We start from the raw sequence: 23759 nt of genomic DNA on the forward strand, positions 1-23759 counted from the left end.
CTCTGGAGGCAGGAGCTAAGTTTGTGTCCAAGTCAGTCATAGGGAATTCAGGACCAGTCTCTGATTCTTGCCTGAGGGATCTTCTGGTCACACGTGGCCAGACAGCAAGAAGATGCTTACTGGTGTTTGAGAAGAATCAGTAGCTCTTATCCCAGAGGTGGGATAAGGGTCGGACTAATCTTGGGGACTGGATAGGAGCTAGGAAGGATGGCCAAGGGCTGTGTTCAAAGTGACGCTTTCTAAGAGAGTTTCTGTCAAAGAGAGAAAGGACTCTGAAGTTGAGGGATTCAAGACAGACTGAAGACAAAGGCATCAGAAACTTTGTGAAGAAATAGCAGCCGTCTAGGCCTGGGAACAGAAGCCCAGGGCAGGACTTCAGGAAAGCCTCAAAAGAGCTCATGCACAGTCCCGTGTGACCTTCTGAGCCCATCCATCCCCTTCGCCGTGCTCCCAGCTATGAGAGAAGCTGTCCACACTCTTTTCCTCAAAGGCAGGCAGTAGCAGCTGCATCTGGGCAGGTATCTAAACTCTAATGGAGTTCCAAGTTTCAGTTATTACACTGCCACCTAGTTACCAGTTGAGACTATCTGATGACTGAAGCGACCATAGAATTCTTTATGAATAAACAGGGATGGCATGGACTCTGAGGCATTTTCATCTAAGACAGAAGGGAAATGTTTCCCCTTAAATAGTTCTAAAGGGCAAGTGAGATGTGTGAACCACAGCCCTGATGGCATCCTACCTTTATGTCTGTTTCCATTGTTGAGAACAGATCATCACAGAGGCCATTTTCAACCATGAGGCAGAGGGCAGCCCCTCCCTAATGAGTATTCACCAAGGTTTACAGGGGATGGACCTGGGTCCAGCTCTTTTACCAGGCTACCTGATAACATACAGTTGCATGCAGTCCCATACAACTATAGGTGTGACTCTGGAGGACTCTGGAGATGCCTTAGACACCTTGCTATACTTCTGACTTCCCAGTGATATACATTCTTAAGGATTGACTCCAAATGGCCAAGTTGAATTAGAACCTCAGAAAAGCAAGTCTTCCTGCAGTTCTGGGAAAATACATCTGTCTATGGATTTCCAAGACTCTGCGAAAACACATCCAGATGCCATTGGAGGAAAGGAGGACAGGGCAGGAATGTTGAGAGGCAGGGGTACTTCCACCTGTCCCCTTCCACACTGTTGCCTACACAGTGAGTTAAAAACCTGCTCCTCTACACAATCTAGACTGGGGAAATGAAGGACTCACAAGGGCAGGTCCAACGGCAGCCACAGGTCTCCTCCACTCGAATAGGGGACTGGCTGTTGGAACATGAAGGCCTGGGTCCATGGTCACAGTTGACTCTGTGACTCTGCAGCAAAGTCTGGCCATTTGGCAAGCAGGTCACTGTATGGCATTGATCTGGCAAGGTCCAGACATCCCCAGGCTGCAAAAAGAGAAAACAGATTTGAGAAAGGATCAAGATGAGTCACACTAAATCTAAATCCACCCACCATGTCACTGCCTGACTCTGAAGATGGGCCATGGCTGGACCACAGCCTTACGTTAAGGAGGCTCTACATGAGATTTGCCTCAAAATAGGCTAAAAACAAGCAGGATAATGAGGCTAAAACCAACCAGGGTAAAACTAGTCAATAAGAACAAAAGCCCCCAACATTTATTTCTGACCTTTCCCCCAAATCAACATGAAGGGACTTACCTTCTTCTCATTCCCGTCCTCGTCCACACAAACTCCAGAAAACCCTGAAATGGACATAGAAAAACTTGAGTAATCACCTACCACCAAGAATTCTAAACCATTCACATCTGCTAGTTAATGCACAACATCTGCTAGTCAATGCACAACATCTGTTAGTTAATGCATAACATCCGCTAGTCAATGCACAACATCTGCTAGTCAATGCACAACATCTGCTAGTCAGCACACAACATCTGCTAGTCAATGCACAACAACTGCTAGTCAGCACACAACATCTGCTAGTCAGCACACAATATCTGCTAGTCAACACACATCTGCTAGTCAATGCACAACATCTGCTAGTTAATGCACGACATCTGCTAGTCAATGCACAACATCTGCTAGTCAGCACACAACATCTGCTAGTCAATGCACAACAACTGCTAGTCAGCACACAACATCTGCTAGTCAATGCACAGCATTTGCTAGTCAGCACACAACATCTGCTAGTCAACACACATCTGCTAGTCAATGCACAACATCTGCTAGTTAATGCACGACATCTGCAAGTCAATGCACAACATCTGCTAGTCAATGCACAGCATTTGCTAGTCAGCACACAACATCTGCTAATCAACACACATCTGCTAGTCAATGCACAACATCTGCTAGTTAATGCACAACATCTGCTAGTTAATGCACAACATCTGCTAGTCAACACACAACATCTGCTAGTTAATGCACAACATCTGCAAGTCAACACATGACATCTGCTAGTCAATGCACAACATCTGCTAGTCAGCACACAACATCTGCTAGTTAATGCACGACATCTGCAAGTCAATGCATGACAACTGCTAGTCAATGCACAACACTTGCAAGTCAATGTACCATATCTGCAAGACAACGCATGATATCTGCTAGTCAACACACAACATCTGCTAGTCAACACACAACATCTGTTAGTCAATGTACAACATCTGCTAGTCAATGTGCAACATCTGTTAGTTAACACACAACATATGCTAGTCAACATAACTCTAAAAAGAATCTGAGTGGGCTTCACATTGACAATATGAGTACACAAGGAGGTGACAATCTTATGGTCCTTCAGACGTACTTTATGATAATTAATAATTATGATAATGATAGCTATCACATGGCAGTAACTTTTACTTATCTCATTTCATGCTTGCCAGCAGTAGATATAGGGGGGAGCAAGATCCATAAAACTTGAAAGAGATATACTTCATGGTTGCTGCCAAGGTAGCAACCATCTAAAGGAAAGGTCTGTAACTCTGCAGAAGGTTTTAATTTAAAACTATTTACAGGGGCTGGAGCAATGGCTCAATGGTTAAGAGTACTGGCTGCTCTTCCAGAGGACCTGAGTTCAATTCCTAGCACCCACATGGCAGCTCACAACCATCTGTAACTCCAGTTCCAGGGGATCTGATACCCTCACACCAATGCACATAAAATCAAGTTAAATAAATTATAAAAATAATAACTACATTAATATATACACCAGCCCAGAAAACAAAACATGTTTCTCACCTAGAATCAACTTAACCTGTGGTGCTTCAATATTGGCTTTGATGGTGTACTCTAAAGCCATATATATATATGAGAGCAAATATAGGAGCAAGACCTGTAGGATGCTGGGGTCCTTGCTTAGATCTCCCAATTTTTACACCAAAGTCACAGGAACAAACAAGCTAGGGCTTCCTCTGCTTAAAAAGTCAGATGGACATTTCAAGAAAGCAGGATGGTGCACAGAAACTTTTCCAGAGCCCCCTGGAGGTGACAGTATACACCTTCAGCAAGCAGAAATGTGAAAGTTCTGAACCACATGGCAATCTTCATTTAAGACTAAATTTTATGCATCAGCATCCTTGAGTCATTGGAGTGGTAGTTTGGTTTTTTTTGGCTTTCTGGTTTGGTAGTGGTCATGGTGGCAGTAGTTGTCTAAGAATTGGGAAAAAAACATATATCAGACTACTTACCAGAGCATAGTTTATGGAAGAAGGAATTGCCCAGGGTAACAAGGGTGGGGAGGTCTTCAACCTGCTGGAGCTTTACCACATTGGAGTTGGCCCCTGGGCCTGCCAAGATCCTCAGCTGGGCTTCATCGTAACGATCCCCAACCCCAATGGGGAACACTGCCACTCCTAAATTAGCCGAGCAACGAGAAAGGGTCTAGGTCAGATGAGAACAACATGCACACTGCATCTAGCACTATACAGAGCCCCTGCGATGCAGGCCACACACACACAGCAAGCCTGTGAGGGAGAGGTGCACACAGGTAGCGTTTGCTGTGAGCTGCTCCTGTTCCTCAGGTTCCCTTCTCAGCAAAGGGGATACAGCGGTGAGCCAAGCAGATTAAAGCCCCCATCTCCTGTCTCCACAGCTAACACTAGAGGAATGCAAACAGCGCACACACAAACTAGTAAATGGCACATTCCGGTGTAGATAGATGCTTGGAAGAAACTATGAAATGAGAAGCAAGGGAAATGCACAGAGGGGGAAAATAATCATTTCGTGGGGAAAGACCTGCGTGGTGGTTTGAAATGGCCCACAAAGGGAGTGGCACTATTAGGAGGTGTGGCCTTGTTGAAGGAAGCATGTTACTGTAAGGGTGGGCTTTGACGTCTTTTCCCCAGGTTTCACTCAATGTGACAGTCAGTTGACTTCCTATTGTCTGCAAGATGTAGCTCTCTCAGCTCCAGCACCTTGCCTGCCTGCATGCCACCCTGTTCCCCGTCATGATCATAATGGATGCCACCCTCAATCAAATGTTTTCTTCCTAAGAGTGTTTGTGGTGTCCGGTCACAGCAATAGTGAGCCCTAACTAAGACAGCCTGGAAAAGGCATGAAGGCGCCGAGAACACAGCTGGGCAAGAAACGGCCCACATAGCGAGTGTAGCAACTATAAAAGGCCAGAGTGGAAGCAGAACATAGAGCATGCATGAGAGGACGTGAGGTCCGGAGTGTGCAAATCCTCACTGGCCACAGCACCAACCCAACATCTTCTCCGAAGGAAACAGAAAGCCAAGACCACAGGGGGAAGGCAGGAGCTCGTCTGTACAGCTGCCGTGCTGAGGATAAGCTATGAGGATAGGAGCTGGGGTCCCACTTAGAAGGCTGTCCCTGTCTCTTGGGTGAGAGGTGGTAGGGTTGACATGCAGTAGAATGAGTCTCCGTATTTTCTGAAGATTCGGCTATTTGATTGGTTACGTTTGAGAGAAAGGGGGGACCCCAAATGGGGCTGGGGTTTCTAACCTGTATAACTTCAAAGAATGGAAAAGATGACAGGAGAAGGAAATGCTGGGATGAAACAGGAGTAGAGTTACTGATGAACTGTCTGTCAGATCTAGGCTAAGTGAGGTCAGAAGTCTGAGACAGGAATGTCAAGGTCAGTGATCCATAAATATTTTTTAGACCCGTGACCCTGAAAGAGATCACTCAAGGGGATGAGTGTGAAAAGGAAAGGCTGGGGACCCAGCTCAGTAGTAGAGTGCTTGCCTAATGTCTGCAAGGCCCAGGGTTAAGTGCCCAACACTGCAAGAGAGGAGGGAAAAAAGGAAAAAGAGAAAGAACGCCCACCTGCCCACACCTCCAGCCTTTCAGCGGGATCTCAGGATTGAGCACCAGACACTTACGGTTGGATGTGGCAGCATCCACTGCTGTGTCCACTGAATCTAAGGAGGTGTCCATGATGAGGATGACCACTGCTTTGGAGGCTCCAGGCCTGGCTCCGTGGATTTGTGAAGTTACATAGCGCACGGCAAAGGCCAGAGCATCCCCTGAGGGAGAAGAATGGTCTAAGTCTGGACTGAACACAAGGATTGGGTTTTCTAAACCTGCTGAGTATTGGGCTTAAAGTGGACCCTCGGTGAATTCAAAAGATGAACAGTTATGACTCAGAGCAACACTTGAGACAAGAAAGAGACCCAGGGGACCATCTAGCTCCTTGTCATCCAAAAGAAGAAACTCAGGCCAAAGATTAAAGTTACTGGCCAAGATCACCCGGTCTCTAAAGTCAAGATCAGAACCAGAACGCAGATTTTCCATCTAACTTGTGGGTCCAGCATTACCAACTTGGCTGGGGCCACCCTCCCGCTGCATGAGGTCCACCAGACTCAGTAGGTGGGCTTTCTCCTGGGCCACATTCCACGGTATGTCAATGGTATTGATGCTTCCATACTGCATGACGGACACCTGAGTGAGGTGGGGCCCTAACAGAAGAGAAAAGGGGAGACTTTAGAAGGAAGTGGACCCCAGGAAGAGCAGCTCCTACCTGCAGCCTCGGGGGCATCACTCACCGATGTTGGCCTTTGAAATGAAAGCCTTGGCAAAACTCTTCATGGTATCAAAGTAAGACTCTGGCAAACCGGAGGAGCCATCCAGGAGGAGGACCACATCCAGGGGTTGGCTGCAGTCTGCCAAGAGGAACAAGAAGATGAGTACACAGTGCCAACAGAAGAGCAGCCATCAGCCACCGGCACAGCCAGTGGCTCCTCAGGGCAGCACTGAGCACATGGCACCACCAAGTAGGGGGGCATTTACCATTGAGGTCACAGCATGGGACTGGGACAGTTAGAGGGGCAGAGGAGGCAGTTCCTGAATCTGAGTTCTGTAGACTGAGAGACATTGGAAAGATTCCAGTACTACCCACAGGCCTGCCGTGTCGGCAAATAGAAGGAAGGGGCTGCACTCTCAAAAACAGGAAAGTAACTGGGGCTGTGTGGGGAGCAAGGGAGTCAGAAATCTCTATATATGAAATGTCATTGTAAGACCCATGATTGTGAGAATTAACTAAACAATAACTAAAGCAATTAATAAAGAAATGGACTTCTTGTTATTGGTTCTAAGACTGGATAAATAAGTTCCACAGTGTAGTGTGGAACTGGGAAAGAGGCTTGTGACCTTTGAAGGGGTCATGGAAATGTGGCTTCTGTACATGGAAGAGAAGGAAGCTATGTCATGAGAAAACTCACAGACAGAACGTATGCTAACGCCAAGGCAAACAACACAGTTACTTCTCTTATTAGCAGAAAAAAATTAAAACAATATTAACTAACTAAAACAAAAACCCAAGACTGAGTGCAGGGATGGAGAGACAGTAAAGGCAGCTGGTTCTTCTGCTGTAGCGATCCAGCTTGTCACCCTAGCTCCTCAGGAGTGCTGCAGCTTGTAAGGCCTGCTTGGGGCAGCATGAGCTTCAGGTCAGTCTGGGCAGCTTTGTAAGATCCTGTCTCAAAGGGGAAAGGAAGAGAGGGCTGGGTGGCTCCATGATAGGGCACTTGCCCAGCTCAGACCAAGCTCTACGTTCAATCTTTAGTCTCAACATAGAAACAAACAAACTAGATACTGTTTTGACACTGGTATAAATTAAGAAGGCAACAGTTTAATCTCAGCCCTCAGAGGCAGAGGCAGGAGGATCTCTGTGAGTTTGAGTCATGTCTGGTCTACATGGAGAGTTCCAGGTCAGTCAGGGTCACTTAGTGAGACCCTGACTCAAAACAAAGAAAAAAAAAACAGCAACAGCAGCACTTTTTGCGTCTTCACCGCCTGCTAGGTGCTGTGTCAAGCATTTCACAAATAGTTGCTACTATCCGCAGTTTATAGACAAGGAGAATGGCAAGCCCAAAATCATTAGCCACTGAGTGGCAGTTCTGGACTCTGGGTCTGGATCTGCCTGTTTAATCTACACTTCTTTCCTGACCGCACTCCAGCCCCACAGCTTTGCCTCCAAGAACATAAGCTACTTGGAATAATTCCACGCATCAGTGTGACCCTAAAGAGAAGTAACCATCACCAAAACTAGCAGAAGTTACCTGCCAGGCAGAAAGTGAGTCTGGACTGGGTGCGGGGTGGATTAAGACTTGGAATTTTTCTATGCATTCCCTGTATTATTTAAATTTTAACAATGGACCCCTACTACCACTGAATTTACAAGCCTGGGCAATAAGAAAAGATCCTTCTCACCCAAGGAATAACAGTTCAACTCTCTGCCTGGAAGAAAAGGAGAAACACAGGCAGGGTGAGGCAGGGCTGTGAGCTAGGAAGTTAGCACTAGAACCCAGACGAGGCACACAGTGCCAAGGCCATCACACACAGGGTACCAGCGTACCAGGAGTGGGGGAGAGGGTGGGCAGCTGCAGCCCCTCCCTGGAGCAGCATCTCTGCAGGACCAGGTCAGGAGCCTCTCTGGGAAGTGTCTCAAAGTCTCGGATGAAGATGGGAGCGTGGGGCCAGCCAATTCTCTCCAGTTCCTGTGGGTTGGCATGGGGACCCACCCCAATGGGTACCACCTGGATGTCTTCAGGCATCCTCTTGATCTCATCTGAGGCAGGGTTCCCTGTGACCATGTAGACGAGATTAGGTGCCTGCTTCCGGTCCCCCTGGCTGGGAGAGAAGCTGTGCTCAGAAAGGTACTGTAGGGCCTGCGCCGTGTTGGTCCTGTTGCCACCATGGTAACGGATCTCCCGCACGTGCCGCAGCACCTCGTCCTTGGTCTGGGCCTCGTTGAAGGTGTATTCCACGGTCACCTTGTATGAATACTGCAGCACTGAGATGTGGATGCCCTCCTGGCCTACATCCATGCGCTGTATCACCTCCTCCAGGAATTCCTTGCTCTTATTGAAATTGGCTTCACCAACTTCGTCTGACCCCTCCAGGACAAACGCCACATCCAGAACCATGGACTTCCGCTTAGGTCCAGGTGATGAAATCCCAAGGATCCCTGGACCCGTAGTGATTTGTGCTACCTGGGGTGACTGAGTAGGGGCTTGGGCCTCAGGGGCAAGGTCACAGAGGTAGCTGACTATTTCATCCCTTCTCTGCTCCAGTTCATCCACCCCACTGAGCAGAAAGGCCTTGTTTTCGGGGGCCTGCTTCTCAATGAGGCGGATCTGCTTGAGACTGGCATGTGGCCCAATGCCCACTGGGATCACAATGACCTTCTTCTTCTTCAGACCCTGGACATAGCGGACCAAATTCCTGGCCAGTCGTGGTGGCTCCTGGCTAGCAGTTAGGAGCAGAGCGATGCGGGAGGCTTCGGGGCGATCAACTTTGCCAAAGATCTGGAACATTGTGTACTTCAAAACCTCGCTGGTAGAGGCCACCTGGCTACCTGCATACTTCACCTGGCTGGCAATGCGCCGAAGCTCTGAGGGGCGCTTCCGGGCTGTGAGGTCGATGTAGGCATGGGATCCATCGTGGTACTCAACCACCGCCACACGGATGCGCCTCTGAGAGATGTGCAGCCTCTCCATCATACCCACCACAAAAGTCTTGAGTACTTCAAACTCAGCCTCGGACAGCCTGGAGGAGCCATCCAGCAGGAAGACAAGATCTAGGAGCTTGCTGCAGTAGAAGCTGTGCAGAGGTGGCTCGGGGGTGTCCTCAACATATGGGGTGGTAGAACTGACTGGGGCATCTGTTGGGGGTACCACCAGGCCTCCAGGCTCCTGGCAAGCTTCACAGGTAAGGTTGACACCATCACAGTGACTGCGGCAGAGGGAAAGAAACCAAAATAATTCAGGAAGAACCAGTGGGCAGGTAGGACCATCTCACAGGTCCACTATAGAACCTCCCATCTGGTCCCATTGAGTGCCTTTCACCCTAATGAGATATCATTTTTGACATTTGTTCCCAGATGTGTCTTCAATACACAAGCATGCGTGCATGTGCGCGCACACACACACACACACACACACACACACACACACACACACGGATGCATGCACCCGCTCGAGAAAGGGGAGGAAGCAGAGCCTTCCTAAAGCTTTAATCCATCTTAGAAACTGAAAAACAGTCTTTGTTGTTCTAAGCCCTCCACAGCCATTTAATGTTGACTTCTTTCCAATCTATGTCTCCAACCATATTAATATTTAATTATAATCCAAACCTTCTTATAAGTCTCTCCAAGGACAAATATCTTTCTAAAGTATTGGCACATGCCGGAACTTGTAAATGTTCCACTGGAGATAAATGGCTTACATTAGAAACCATTATAGATGTTATTAGAATTTAAGCTGTATGGATTTTGATGTGTGTTTAATTATGTCGGGCCTTAAGGAAAAGAAGAAAAAAACTAGAGTAAGAAGATTTTAGAAAGATGAATGAAAGTTTAAAACCCCGCTGTTTCATCTAGCAGAAGAAAAGACCATAGGAGGGCTAGGTGTGGTGGCTCCGGGAAGTGACAGCAGTGCCACCATCTCTTCTGCCCACAGGCAGATGGTGAACACGGAGTGTCTACCAAGAAGTGGCTAGCCCTCAGCCCCGCCCCAGGATACCCACAGTTTGTGCTGAATCATCACCTAGTCCACGAATTTCTAGAGTACCAGACAACCTTTCAGCCTTTTCCAACCACTGTAGCCTTTTGTCGTGTTCTAGAAAGTAAAGGAATAGGCCAGTGCACAAAGAAAATGAAGATGTGCTATGGTGGGGATCCCCACAGGATGGGCTTAGAACAGGATGGGGGTCTCCTCCATTCTGCACCCTTGGTCTTCAGCCTTTACAATAAATCTGAGAAGGTGGCCATGTCCCTAAACCCTGAGCAGGTCCCATGGTCTCACTGCCAGCCAATGTCCCCAACCTTGAAACTTGCGCACATCGTGGGCAGTAACAGCTGCCCCTCTCTGCAGGCCAGCTGAAGAGACATGAGGCGCCTGGAGCTTCCGCGCCCTTCGAGCTGGACACCCTAAGTAAGCTTGCAGTGGACACCCTTTCCTTACTCCTCAGGTTTGTTTCAGCACAATGAAGTTGTGTGGGATCTTACCGGGAAGTCAGTTCCTACTTCCTCCTAATCCTACGATTTATTGCCTCCATCCTTGGTTAACGGTGCATGAGTGACATACTTTCTGGTTTCCTGTGTTTGCTAGAAAATTCACCCTGGGCAGTGCTTGCTCTTGTTTGTGCAGATGGTGGCGGCAGGATCTGGCTCTGGCAGCTGTGGCCACAGCCCCTCCCCAGTGACTTGAGGTTCTCAAGTTGAAGCTCCCATTATTCTTGATTGGTGTCAGGGAGTGGTGCTGACTGTGTGAGCATTTTAATAAATGTTCCCGACCTAAGGGCAGGACTTCAGAAAGCCCAGGAATCCGCCTCAGAACTCCTCTCCTCCCCAAAGCCAGGTTCCCAGAGTTTGTTCCAGCAAGAGCCCAAGGTAGCAGTGACTGTCTTCCCTCTCAGCTCTGAAAAGCCACGTTCTGTGGCCTGGACCACAGCCCTAAGATGCTTGTGTTACACTTAGGGCCAAGGACCCCATCTCTCTTTTTCTTCCTACATTCACAGATTTCCCAAAATGCTTAATATCCATAGATACTCGTCCTCAGATTGGATGTGATGCCCACTTACAGGTAGTTATACTAACTATCATTGCTTGGTCATACATACTACATACATGTGTTGGGATATTATATTCCATCTCCCAAAATGCATATTTTCCACAAACAAAACAAAAAGTCTTTAAGAAATACTGGGGAGGGGGCAGAATCTCTTAAAGAAAGAGAATCAGACTCCAGAAACAAACCCAACAGCACACTAAAGGGATGGGTGGGTGGGTGGATAAATGGGTGGATAGATGGGTGGATGGGTGGGTGGATGGATGGATGGATGGATGGATGGATGGATGGATGGATGAGTGGGCGGGTGGATGAATTAGTGGATGGGTGAGTGGGTGAATGGGTTGATGAATAGATGGGTGGATGGGTGGATGGATGGATGGATACATGGGTGGGTGGGTGGATGGATGGATGGGTGGGTGGGTGGATGGATGGATGGGTGGGTGGGTGGATGGATGGATGGATGCACAGGTGCATGGGTGCATGGATGAGCTAATTAAGCTCAGCCTCAGTCCATGGTGCCCCGAGGTGTTTTCCAGAGCCCAGGTTCTGAGAGCCAGCATGGGGAACAGCCAGTCAAGAACTCTGCTTTACCAATTCTGACAGTGTGCAGGGTCATCAGGGTTCAAGGTAATTTTCTTTCCAGGGGCCAAACGTCGACCAGCCACCTCACACACAGGGCAGTCTTGGGGGTCCACACACGTCTGCAGAAGTTCATCCAGGATTCTCCCTGCATAACACACCACGTTAGGAGCCCACCTCTCATATCAATCAGGTAGGTCCACCTGCCACTGAAGGAACCTGTCCCAGAAACCCACTCTCTAAGCTCCCAGGTGGTCACCTCACCACACAGGAAGCATCCTTCTTCTTTGGCGCCTTGTCTGCCCCTCTGGGAAGCTGGGATGGGGCTTCCTACACATCTCTCCCCTTCCCAAGCCCTAAGACAAATGAAATCTTATCTCCAAACTGCTGGGGAGTGTCTGGGCTCAGCTAGCTCCTCTCAAGAGTGAACTCAATAACTTTAGAGCTAGTCTGTCTAACGCGACATGCCATGAGGCTACTTCTATGTAAATGAAGCATAATTCGTAAAATAAAGAGGCCTTTTCCTCACACCTACTAGCCATCACTGCATCGACCAGAATGCTGCCGCCACTGCAGCAAGTTCTGCTGGAAAGTGGTGTCTCTTTAACCAAGGAGGCTGAGGCAGGAGGATAACAAGTTTGAAACCAGCCTGAGCTGTACAGCAAGACTCTACAGGGAAGGAAGGAAGGAGAAAGGGAGAGAGGGAGGGTGGGAAAGAGGGAGGGAAGAAAAAATTGACTGTTCTATGTGATAAACCCACAAATGTAAGGGATTTTCAGGAGGAATGGGGTGAAGCTAAGTGGAAGAGCACACAGGTATCAGAACACAAAGGGTAGGTGAGACAATCCTGACGTGGCAAAACTCAGAGCCGGCCTGGCTTTGATACAAAGATCCAGGCAACTGGACTTGTTTGAGGTCCAGGGATGGGGCAGCAGGGGGCACCCCTGGACAGAGGAGGCCAAGCTGAAGCAGAAGGAATACATACACCTAAGAGCCCGTTCCTCCATCTTGCTCAAGCCAAGGAGAGGCCTCACCTGGTGGGCAGTGAGCATGGCACCCCTCCACACACTGCACAGGGCAAGCCAGAGGCTCGGGGTGCTGACAGGTGACTGGGCAGGCCGGCGCACAGTTGTTATAGCGCCACTCGCACTCGTAGCCATTTTCCCGAATGTTCCTCTCTTCACAGGTCTGGGCTGTGGAGACAGAGAAAGAGGTGGTGACCCTGGAAGCGCCAGGTGACCCTCAGCAACACAACAGTGTCCCTTATTCCAGGATTTCTCCAGAAGCCTCTGCATAGCCATCTTGACTCCACGACACTACTCAGTCTGACCGTGAATTCCTTACTCTTGTCACCATATTAACCTTTTTCAGCATCCGTGTCCCCCTCACTCTTACAGAGATGCCTTCATCACCATCTTAACTCCCATATTTCCACTATTCCTTTGGTATAAACTTTCTCACCCCACCGCTTCATCCCCTCCACCCATGCCTCAGGGCACTGGGGCCAGCCCTCTCCACCCTGAGAGTGCTCTCCCGTCCTCCCCACAGGCCTTCAAGCCTAGGGACTTATAGGAAGGTGCATCTGAGACTGTAGGACTTGGGAACTCACGGCACAGTGCGGGCGTCCTCCAGGCTACCACCTGGCCATGTTGGGCACACACATGGGCATAGGCAGCGATGGTGTCACAGAAACAGGTGCAGTCCCCAATGGACTCACAGGAGCAAGTGTCATACATGCAGACATCAAGGTATGGCTCAGGGTCCACCTACAAAAAGAACCTCACATGGCCCCAACCTGAACCTGGGGTGAGAACTCTGGCTTATGGTTAGGGTGCTAGGGATGGGGTGGGGAGCTCCTGCACCAAGGAAATGTAGAACATGGGTCCTAGAGAATGAATGGATGAAGAGGCAAAAATTTCTTTGTTTCTAATCTGGATTCCACTAAGAAATACTAAGGAAAGCAGGGCTCATAGCCCCTCCTGCATATTGAGATGCCCTCAGAATTTGCTAGAAGGCTCCCTCTGCTGTCTCCCACCTACCTGCCTAATTGCCTGTCCTTCCCTGTAACCATGAGTGTGGAGTATTTTTGCATAAACACACACAGATTGGTCACTCTCTGTCCTTGCCTCAATGCAGCAAGCAAAATGCAGCAAAGAATCAGAATACACAAGCTGCCACACACACACACCCCCAGGAGCTATGGGGCAGCTCTGCTAGACAGTAGGGCCTGGCTAGGCTCCCTTAGTCCCTGAACCCAAGTCTCCCTGTAGGGAGGCGTGTCTGCCTACAAGCATGATCAGTCACACTGACCTGACAGCTTTACTTTTTTGTCTCCAAAACATGCTACTATACCCTCTTGGCTTTTTAAAGTAGTTAAGAAGGAAATGAATTCATCAGCCAACGAATTGCTGCTCACAGAACATTTCATCATCCCATGAACCCCAAGTCCTTCCCCTTGTCTTCCTTCTTCCAATGCGGATACTAGCAAACCATAGACCTCTGGCAGACTGGAAATCTCTGGAAGGCTGAAGATCTGAGGTACATGTACTCAACTCATCCTCCTTATGTTCATCATACTGCATAGCACAGGTGTGTGCACATGGCTGTGTATTTGTGTACGCATCATCACACATACTTACATGCATGCCTGTGAATGTGCCTGCATTTGTGCTTGCAAGTGTGTCACACACAAATGCCCAAAGAAAGAAGTCCATCTAACTCCAGAGAATTCATCACTCTCATTTGAGACCAAGGAATAAAAAGATGCCAAAAATTCAAGGACCCCCAAAATCACTGGCATTAAGGCCAGGAAAAGTTAGTATGAGAAGAGAACTGGGGACTGAAGAAGTGGTTTGCTGCTTTTCTTGTGTGTTGATGGTTGTGGGGGTCCTGATTTGGTCTGGTGACAAGGAAAGGAATTCCTTGGCTCTGGCAGGATACATGCAAAGAGAACGAACTTCAGACCAAGAGACTTCTTGTGTATGGAAAAGTACTTGGCCAGCCATTCCTTTCCTCAAAAACTACCCATGCTCCCCCTCAGCTAGAAGCCAAGAAAGCTACCATGGTTTCTCAATAGGAATCATTTCAGGGCTCTGCCTAGGTAGTGTTCACATTAGACATTCACAGTCAAGGAAGTCACAAACCTTCTGACCACTCTGCCTCCCTCCACCCACAAAGCCTCACCAGCCTGTTGCAGCCCTGGAAGATGTCGCTGGTAAGGATTCTGCAGGATGAGTCCACCATCGTCTGCTTCATGATGTTGTTGTGGCAGGTGGCTGGGGAAACATCTAGCAACAGCTGGAACAGGAGATAGTACCAGAGAGGCCGAACATCAGGCAGCCTTGTTGAAGGGACTCAGCCCAAAAGCCCAACTCTGCCACTGTCTACAGCTCCTGCCGCCACAGCCGCCATGAGAATAAGGGAACCCTTCATCCGCACAGACCCCAGAGGTACCTTTCTCGTGTCGGCACACTGTGAGCTCACTTTCCAGGAATTCCCGAAGTTGACAGGGTCTTCCTCCACCTGAAGGCTGCTGCTAGTGAAGTCATTGTTCTGAATGCCATCGAAGTTCCCACACAGGCCACACACTTGATCCTGAGTGAGGGGTGGGGACACACACTGTAAACCTTGGCACACTCTCTGAGTTGGGGGAAGAAGGTACCAGTGACCAAGGAGTCAGAAATCATCAGAGGAGGAAGAAAAGGTGGAAACGGAGGAAGGAAGAGGAAGCAGACAGAGAGAGAGACCCAGGGAAGAAAGAAGGAGGTCCGCAAAGTCTTGTCCTCACGCAGCCTTTGCCTACACTTCCGCACTGACCCATCTCAAAGTCAAGGACACAGAGAGAGGTGATGTGCCCAAGCCTCATGGTCAAGGGCAGAGGTGGGCAGCAGAGAGCTTGACCCTGGGGTCCCTCTGTGAATGATCAGCCTTCCTGGTCAGACTGTAAGCTGAAATAGGAGCAAGCACCACTGTGCATGGGTGAGAGAAGGAACTAAGGAGGAAACAGGACAGCCCTGCTCTGCAGCAGACAGGAAGTCCCCTTAGCCAGAGAACCGCAGCTTGTTCAGGAGAACAGGTTAAAATTCTACAGCGTGAGAAAGATCATCACGGAAGGGCTAACTACACACCTCTCATGCCAGGCACGCACACTGAGTTCGGCACAAGCCTGACCACCATCAAGTAAGGACCTGGGAAGATGGTGACCACCTACCCACCCTACTCTCCATACACAGCCAGAACCCAGTCCTGGAACAAAGGGGAGATGACTTCATCTGTTTCTGCAGCACTGGCTTATAGGCACAGGTGTGAGTCATTCTGGAGCATGTAAGAAGGTTCCCGGTTGAACAAAAGTCACAGCATAGCCACTGCCTCTCTGAGTCCTCAGTAATGAAAACCCTCCTCTTCACCCACCTGTCTCCCTGGTCAAACTCTCCAAACTTCAGCCACCTTGGGGTCCTTGTACATCCTACTCCATACCCGCAGTTTCTCTCCCCCGGTGTTTACAATCCTCACTCCCTCTCTTCCACGAAGACTCTACTCCTGCATCAGACAGGGCTCACCAAGCTAACCTGTCTAAAGTCATGTCCCCATAAGAACACAATCTCCACTGTGGTGATGGAAAGCAAACTGTTGGCTCCACCAAAGATGTCCATCCTGAACCCGAGAACTGTGACTGTTACCCCACTCAGGACTACAATTTTCACATGGTTTCCGTGTGCAGTTGGATCCCCCAAAGGCTTATTCTCTGAAAGTTTGGGGCCCCAGTGTGACACTGAGAGGTGGTGTAACCTTTAGCAGGTGGGACCTAGTTAGATGCAATTGGGTCACTGGTGATGTCATCCTTAGAACAGATGATGTCATTCTCAAAGGACCCCAGTCAGTTCCCACACCATAAGAGCTTTGTTCTTGTTGTTTGTTCCTAGAAATGGAGATAAAGTAGCTCAGCAGATACAGAGGCATCAGCTGCCAAGCATGGTGATCTGAATTCGATCCCTGGAACCCACTCAGGAGACCTGGAGGAAATTAAGTTGTCCTCTGCCCTCTACATAGCATGGCACATACATGCCCACACCCATAGATAGATAGATAGATAGATAGATAGATAGATAGATAGATAGATAGATAGATAGATAGATGATAGATAGATAGATAGATGATAGATAGATGATAGATAGATAGATAGATAGATAGATAGATAGATAGATAGATAGATAGATAGAGTCCACAACTATACGATAGATAGATAGATAGATAGATAGATAGATAGATAGATAGATAGATAGAATGAATTTTAATTAAAATAAGATTTTTGAATCCCTCTGAGACCCTCTCTCATATGTGACCCCTCTGTATGTAGCCATTTTTCCTTCCCTGTCTACTGCCCCTTAATTCCCCACTGCCATAGCCAGTCCAATGCTTGCCACAGACCAAACAGATGGAACCACCCAATCCTACACTTTCAGCCTCCAACAACCAAAGGGTTGAATAAACCTCTTTCCTTCATAAAGTACTCAACTTAGAGTGTTCAGAACATGGGGAAATCCCCAAGACAAAGGAGCTTGGTACCATTAGGTTAAGATCTTGAGATAGGAAATTGTCCTGAGCCATCAAGGTGAGCTGTATGTAACCATGGAGTCTAACAAGGAGACAGAAAGAAGCAGAGTATGCAAGGCATTGTGACCAACAGAAGCATGGAAAGGTGGGAAGGCCTGAAGATACTACTGAATAGAAACTCATTTTGAATACAGGAGGTGGGGCCACAAGCCAAGGAGTGCAGCCAGACTCCAGAATCAAGAAAGTGTCTTTGTCCCTTGAAAGCTCCACAGGAATGCAACACTACCAACTTTCTGACTTCCAGAACTAAAATGTAATACACTTGTGCTGTTTAAAGATTCTGCATTTGTCCGTAGCGATTTGTCACAGCAGCATGAGATCACACACACACACACACACACACACACCTGATTTCTCCCCCTGCTGTGATGCCTGCAGTACCTGGAACAGCCAATACATTGAGTAGAAACTTAGTCAGGATTGTTAGACCTTTCTAGAAATGGAGTGGACTGCCTCATGCAGCCCTCACTGACGTAAACAATTTAGACATAGACAGCACTTTCAACAAAAATAAACAGAGCCCCTTGTCACCATCACACCAGTTTTACAGTAATACCATCAAAGGCCCCAAGTGTGGAAACCCACACAAATGCCATCGTAAGGAGATCCTCAGCAGGTTAACAAAGTACTCCCAAAAAGGGCTAACCTGGGATCTTGAGATGTAAGTCAAATGGTGACATGCTTGCCGTACTGGCATGAGGACATGAGCTCAATTCCAGTACCCACATAAAAAAGACAGTCATAGTGGCGTGCACATGTGACCCCAGCACTAGGGAGGCAGAGATAGCAAGTCTCCAGAGCTCACTGGTCCACTAGCCCAGCCTGACTGATGAGAAATCCCAGGTCCCAGTGCAAGACTTTGCCTCAAAACACAAAGTGGATGGCTCCTGAGAATGATGCCCGAGATTGCCCACTGGCTGCCCTCCAGCAATGCCCACACATACACCGACATACATATGAACATGCATGCATATGCATACACATGCATGCGTGCATGTGAGCATGTATTCTAGCCTGGGCTTGCTGATAAGATAACATTCAAGAATGGATGGCAATGATTTAATATTAAATGTGCTTAATTTGCCTCTTTGGGTTAAGAAACCTAAAAAAAAAGCCACCCTGACTACTCCTGTTCTCCCTCCCCTGGGCAAACAAAATTGTTCCTTGCTGGGCCATTCAAGACACTGTTAAAGATACTTCTGTCCTCCCTGTGTGCAGCCAGCCTCCGTGGCTGCTTAGCTCTCCTTGTGTGGGGAGTAAGGAGGCTGGACCAGAGAACACTGTCTTCCAATACAATGGGGATGGGCAGCAGGTCACTACGTGAGTCACATGAGTCACAGGCAAGATGGAGCAAGAAGAGCCGCTGACCTGGTGTGTGTGCTTCAGGACCACGGAGACACTGAGGCGGCGGTCCCAGACCACAGAGAGGCCTTGACTCAGCAGCAGGATAATGTACCGGCCAGACTCCACCACCTCGAAATGAGACTCATCTTTTAGGGGCTTCTTCACGTTCACCTGAAAGATGGAACCCAGAAGGAAAGTAAAAGAAGCTGGAGTCCAGGGCTCCCCTCTCTGTTCATAGCTTGTCTGTCTGCCTTGCCAACTGGCACCAGCGCTGGCCCTCGAGACCTGCGTGGGTCACCAGCCACTTTCTACCAGAACTCCCTGAGGCCGGCACCACACCTGGGCTCTTGTGTCCATCTGACCTGCCACCCTCCCATGCTAACAAGATGGCAGTGAGAGCACCGTGAAACACACCAGCCCATTTCCTATTACCTCACGAGAATGGGGGGTTTCTGACCCTTGCCAGTCAACTACACCAGTCCCTGGCTTGCTTTCTAATGTGGCGATGATTTCAGACATCAGTCACCTGGGTGAAAAATCTACCCACCTATAACACTGAGCCCCCAACTCCTCCTACCACCCTCCATTCTCCAGGGTGACTACCATCAGGAGCCAAGACTGAAGGACAGGGATTGTGAAGCTCCATGCTCCAGGCAGAAGCTTCCAGAAGTCTGGCCTGAACTTCTCGCCTTGCCCAAGTTGTCTCCACTAACAAACCCTCAAAAGTCACCACAGAGCACTCGGCTGACTGTCAGGTTCACAGTGCAGAGGCTGAGACCAAGAACCTGCCACTCTTCACGGAGCTCCTCTCCCGAGGAGCCTGCCTCATGTGGGGCTCATCATCTCTGCAAATTCTCACCCTGCAGATCCGCCATCACCTCTGCAGGCTCACTGCTATCGTCTGCCCTGGCTGGAACTGAACTCTGAAATAGAGTTGACCCTGTCGGCTCCTAGTCGGCACACTTATTAGACAGTTTTTCTTCCCTGTCTATAGAAAATGTACTTCCAGTCCCCAGCTGTCAAGAGTGGGTATTAACAAAACATCGGGGAGCAGGCAGGGGCCACAGGAGCAAATGAACCCAGTCTTTAGGAGTCTGTAGTGTTGGACATATCCAAACCAGCTGAATCAGATCTGTGGTCGAGGGACAACCAACCAGTGCAAATGTAGATTCTGGGGCTCCATCTGATCTACCGAGGTATGACTCTGAGGTGGAGCCTGGGGACCTACACCTAACCCCTTCTTGAGCTATCGGGATACAGAGGCTGCATCTGCATGTTCTGCTTCTTTTTTCACCTTGTCAAACCTATTCATCTGAGGAACTGGGGGTGTGGCTTGGTAGGAGAGCGCCGGCTCAGCAGGCCCAGGCCCTGGCATCCATGCCTGGCATAACATGATCTTTTAAAAATGTCCTTAAGACATAAAGTAACTAAAAAGCACCTCATAATGTCCCTTCGATGGATGCACACGCAGTAGTCCCCACATACCATTTGTTTTGTTTTCTGTAGTTTCAGTTGATTATGAAAGTATTGAATGGAAAATTCCAGAACAGTGATTAAGCTTCAAATAACTTCCATCACAACAGATTGCAGTCATTGCTCTATTTTATTATTAGCCAGGATTCATGCCTTTTTCTCTTTACTTCATAATCCAAACATTATCATCTGTGCTAGATAGTTTTATGTCAGCCTGACACAAGTTAAAGTGATCTGAGAGGAGGAACCCTCTGGTGCGGGACAATTGTCTATATTCTGTCAGTTATGTTTTAAATAAATGCTGATTGGCCAGTAGCCAGGCAGGAAGTATAGGCGGGACAACCAGACAGAAAGTAGAGGCAGGTCAATGAGAAAAGGAGAATTCTGGGAAGGAGGAAGCCCATTCCTCCCCAGTCCTGCCCAGACGTGGAAGAAGGAAGATGTGACCTGCCCCGCTGAAAAAGGGTACTGAGCCATGTGGCTAACACATACTAGAATAATGGGCTAATATAAGTTATAAGAGTTAATAAGAAACCTGAGCTAATAGGCCAATCAGTTTATAACTAATGTAGACCTTTGTGTGATTTCTTTGGGCTAAATGGCTGTGGGACATGGTGGGAGGCCAGTAACCAGGCAGGACAGAAAACCTCAGTCAACAACCCTCAATTGAGAAAATACCTCCATAAGATCCAGCTATAAGGCATTTTCTTAATTGGTGCTTAGTCAGGGCACCATTATGGGCAGTGCCACCCTTGAGCTAGTGGTCCTGGGTTCGATAAGAAAGCAGGCTGAGCAAGCCATGAGGAACAAACAGCTCCCCTCCATGGGCTCTGCCTCAGTTCCTGCCTCCAGGTTCCTGTTCTGTTTGAGTTCCTGTCCTGGCTTCCTTTGATGATGAACAGCGATGTGGAAGTGTAAGCCAAATAAACCCTTTCCTCCCCAGCTTGCTTTTTGGCCATGGTGTTTCATCATAGCAATAGAAACCCTAACTAAGACATCACCAATATATATATAATAGAACATACTGGGTTCTATACTATCTGTGACTTCAGGCATCCACTACGGGTTTTGTCCCTCTGTGGTGAAGAGTGACCACGGTACGTGGAAGGGAAACTCCTCCCACCTGCCACACTCTGCCCCCTCCCCCAGTCAGCATGGCCTCTTCTTGCACATAGGCAGAGATCACTGCCCATCCTTTCCCACACACAGACTACACTTGAACCACAATGGGCTCACACACTCTGTATTGGTCTGCCATTGCTCTGCTCACAGGATAATATGTCAGGACCTGCATATGCTGCTAGGCCTCATTCTCCACAGTGGCTGCCTATTCTAGCAGCACAGTTCTCCATGAACATGGGGTAAACACTCCTGATAAAGCGAGGGAAAAAAAAGGGAAGCGGGGAGACAGGCACTTACCTCTCCATCAAACAGTTCAATCTCCCCTCCCTCCACCAGGACAGTGACCCGTTTCTTGCACTTCACTGAAGGATAACTGCACCCCTCATTTCCCACCAGGATCCGGAAGGTTCCAGGGTTATCGCCACAGAAATCCTGGAGGAAGAAGGCACCAGGAGGGAAAGATTATCCCTTGTCCCAGACCAAAAGATGATATCATGACCTCTGGGGGGGGTCTTTGAATACATGTCAAGGAATATCACCAGATATGCTGTGTACGTGGGGGACAGGGAACGGTGTTCAGAGGTAAACTTGCCCATGTGTCCAACCTCAGCCCTCACAGATGATCCCGGTACCTATGGTCAGTGCAGTGACATGGTAATGAACACAAAGTGTAACATGGGGAGCTAGAGGAGTCAGCATGTATGTCCACATACAAATACATATATAAACATACACCTACCCATATAAATATACATATGGACACACATGCATGTACAAACACCTGCACATATTTATATACACTTCCACATACACATATGCTCTCTCATAGACACATATACACATATATATATATATACACGCACCTACACAAGCATACAACAATAAACATGCATACACATATATTATATATATCATAAGTAAACATGTATCCACAGGTGTACACCTGTATACATACATATATATGCATGCATACATACTTATAAAATGTATATGTGTTCATGTGTATCCATACACACACACATGCATACACATACATAAACGTACTCACACACAGAGATACAGAAAACACATCCCTGTGTCTGAAAGGGAGCATTAGTCCACTTCCTGGCACCGCTGGGTGAACATGGCTTGAGCTGGTTCCTGGTCACACAGGTTAGAAGCGGAACAAGGCTGCAGGTGTTGTCTTGTTTGTCCCCAGTTGGCTTTCCCAGGGAGAAAGCTAAGCCTATGATGCCTCCCACAGGAAAGGCCCCAGGAGAAGGAAGAGGATCAAAGTGGGGGAAGAAAGCCAACACAGGATCTGAAAAAGAATTTCTGAAAACAGGGTAGTTCCGCACGCTTGCCAGGCAAGGGGTGCCAGGGAGTGAGTAACGCCATCCCTAAATCCACTGCTTCTGGAAGTCATTAGACAGGCTGACCCTTGAAAGTGGTGCCACCCTGTCTTTTGATGCTCAGGCAAAGAGTCTGTGGGGAAGCTCTAGGGGAAACACCCAGAGGCATCAGAAGAGCCATTTCAGGGTGTGCGCACAGTGTCTTCCCAACACACTATCTTCCTGGGCCAGCTGGGGTACGTGAGGCCAGCCTGGCTGGTGCCCCAGAAAGTTCCACCCCCTCCAAGCGTGCTCTGCACATGGTGACCGTGTTTACCAATAATGCCTGACACACATGTCCTGCAGCCCCGTCCTGGGCTTTGAAGTCCTACCTTCAGATCACTCCAGCCGCCACCTCCCCCAGAGAACAGAGACCCCAGGAGCTGCGTCAGCTCAGTGTGTCACAGAGCACACAGGGCTGAGCTCTGAGGAAAGCGCTCGTCCTCCTTGATAAACCAGCCGGTGCCGGCCAACAAGAAAAACTCACAGCAACCCACAAAGCGGGGAGAAGGAGGCACACGGGCTGGCAGGGACTCACCAGTTAAGATGTCCTAAATTCTTCCTACTGGGCTGAATGGCACCTGTGACCCCAACCTCCCCTCCTCACTATGTGAAGCTGACCAGGATAGAGATAAAAATGGTGGCACGTCTCAGTAGAGCCATAAGTCAGGCCACGCCCTCCAGGGACCATGCAAGGACGCCTTCTGCCCAGCCAGGATCAGCTCCCCACGAATCCTGGTGTAGGTGTCCACCAAACTGAAGAGCTGTCTTTCTCTAATCTATACCTTACCTCACACCAAACCAGCTCAGAAAATTAAATTCTGTTCTTAAACTCAATAGACCTTCAGGTACCCTTTGGGGGCTTAAGAAATTACTCTGACAAAAACCAAACCCCAAAGTTCTTCCTACAGACAGAATCTGATCAGGTAACTCCCAGACTGCAGCCAGCATGTCCTGCTCTGTTAGATACAGACTGTCCCTCCTCCCCTTGTTCTGGGTCTCACCTGCGCCAGGACATACTGGCACTCCCCAGGGAAAAGGTACTTGAGTCCATCAAAAGTGATGTAGTGGGCCATGCCAAGGGCAGAGCAGGTGGCATCACACACATGGTTCGTGCAGTTCCACTTCCGGTCCCGGCAGACACTAGGAAAAGCAATCGCGTGTTGCTGGTTTGCACCTGAGTGCCAGGGGCTCAGTCGGGTCTCTGGGAACAAGGAGGC

The 23759-nt window shown here is 48.6% G+C and overlaps 1 protein-coding gene across 1 annotated transcript in view; it reads right to left on the reverse strand.

The window, feature by feature from the left end:
* Vwf (von Willebrand factor) overlaps window positions 1-23759 on the reverse strand; it is a 155276-nt gene that overhangs the window by 41141 nt on the left and 90376 nt on the right. The window contains exons 20-34 of the mRNA XM_057772108.1: window positions 23544-23682; window positions 21467-21601; window positions 18599-18745; window positions 15071-15211; window positions 14801-14914; window positions 13227-13383; window positions 12652-12810; window positions 11630-11765; window positions 7822-9200; window positions 6011-6127; window positions 5783-5923; window positions 5348-5491; window positions 3692-3856; window positions 1710-1753; window positions 1259-1436 (exon numbers count right to left, since the gene is read on the reverse strand). Of these exons, the coding sequence (XP_057628091.1) occupies window positions 1259-1436; window positions 1710-1753; window positions 3692-3856; window positions 5348-5491; window positions 5783-5923; window positions 6011-6127; window positions 7822-9200; window positions 11630-11765; window positions 12652-12810; window positions 13227-13383; window positions 14801-14914; window positions 15071-15211; window positions 18599-18745; window positions 21467-21601; window positions 23544-23682 (3296 nt within the window). The remainder of the gene's footprint in view (window positions 1-1258; window positions 1437-1709; window positions 1754-3691; window positions 3857-5347; window positions 5492-5782; window positions 5924-6010; window positions 6128-7821; window positions 9201-11629; window positions 11766-12651; window positions 12811-13226; window positions 13384-14800; window positions 14915-15070; window positions 15212-18598; window positions 18746-21466; window positions 21602-23543; window positions 23683-23759) is intronic.

The sequence above is a fragment of the Chionomys nivalis genome, chromosome 1 (genome assembly GCF_950005125.1).
Source record: "Chionomys nivalis chromosome 1, mChiNiv1.1, whole genome shotgun sequence".
In the NCBI taxonomy this organism is placed as follows: domain Eukaryota; kingdom Metazoa; phylum Chordata; class Mammalia; order Rodentia; family Cricetidae; genus Chionomys; species Chionomys nivalis.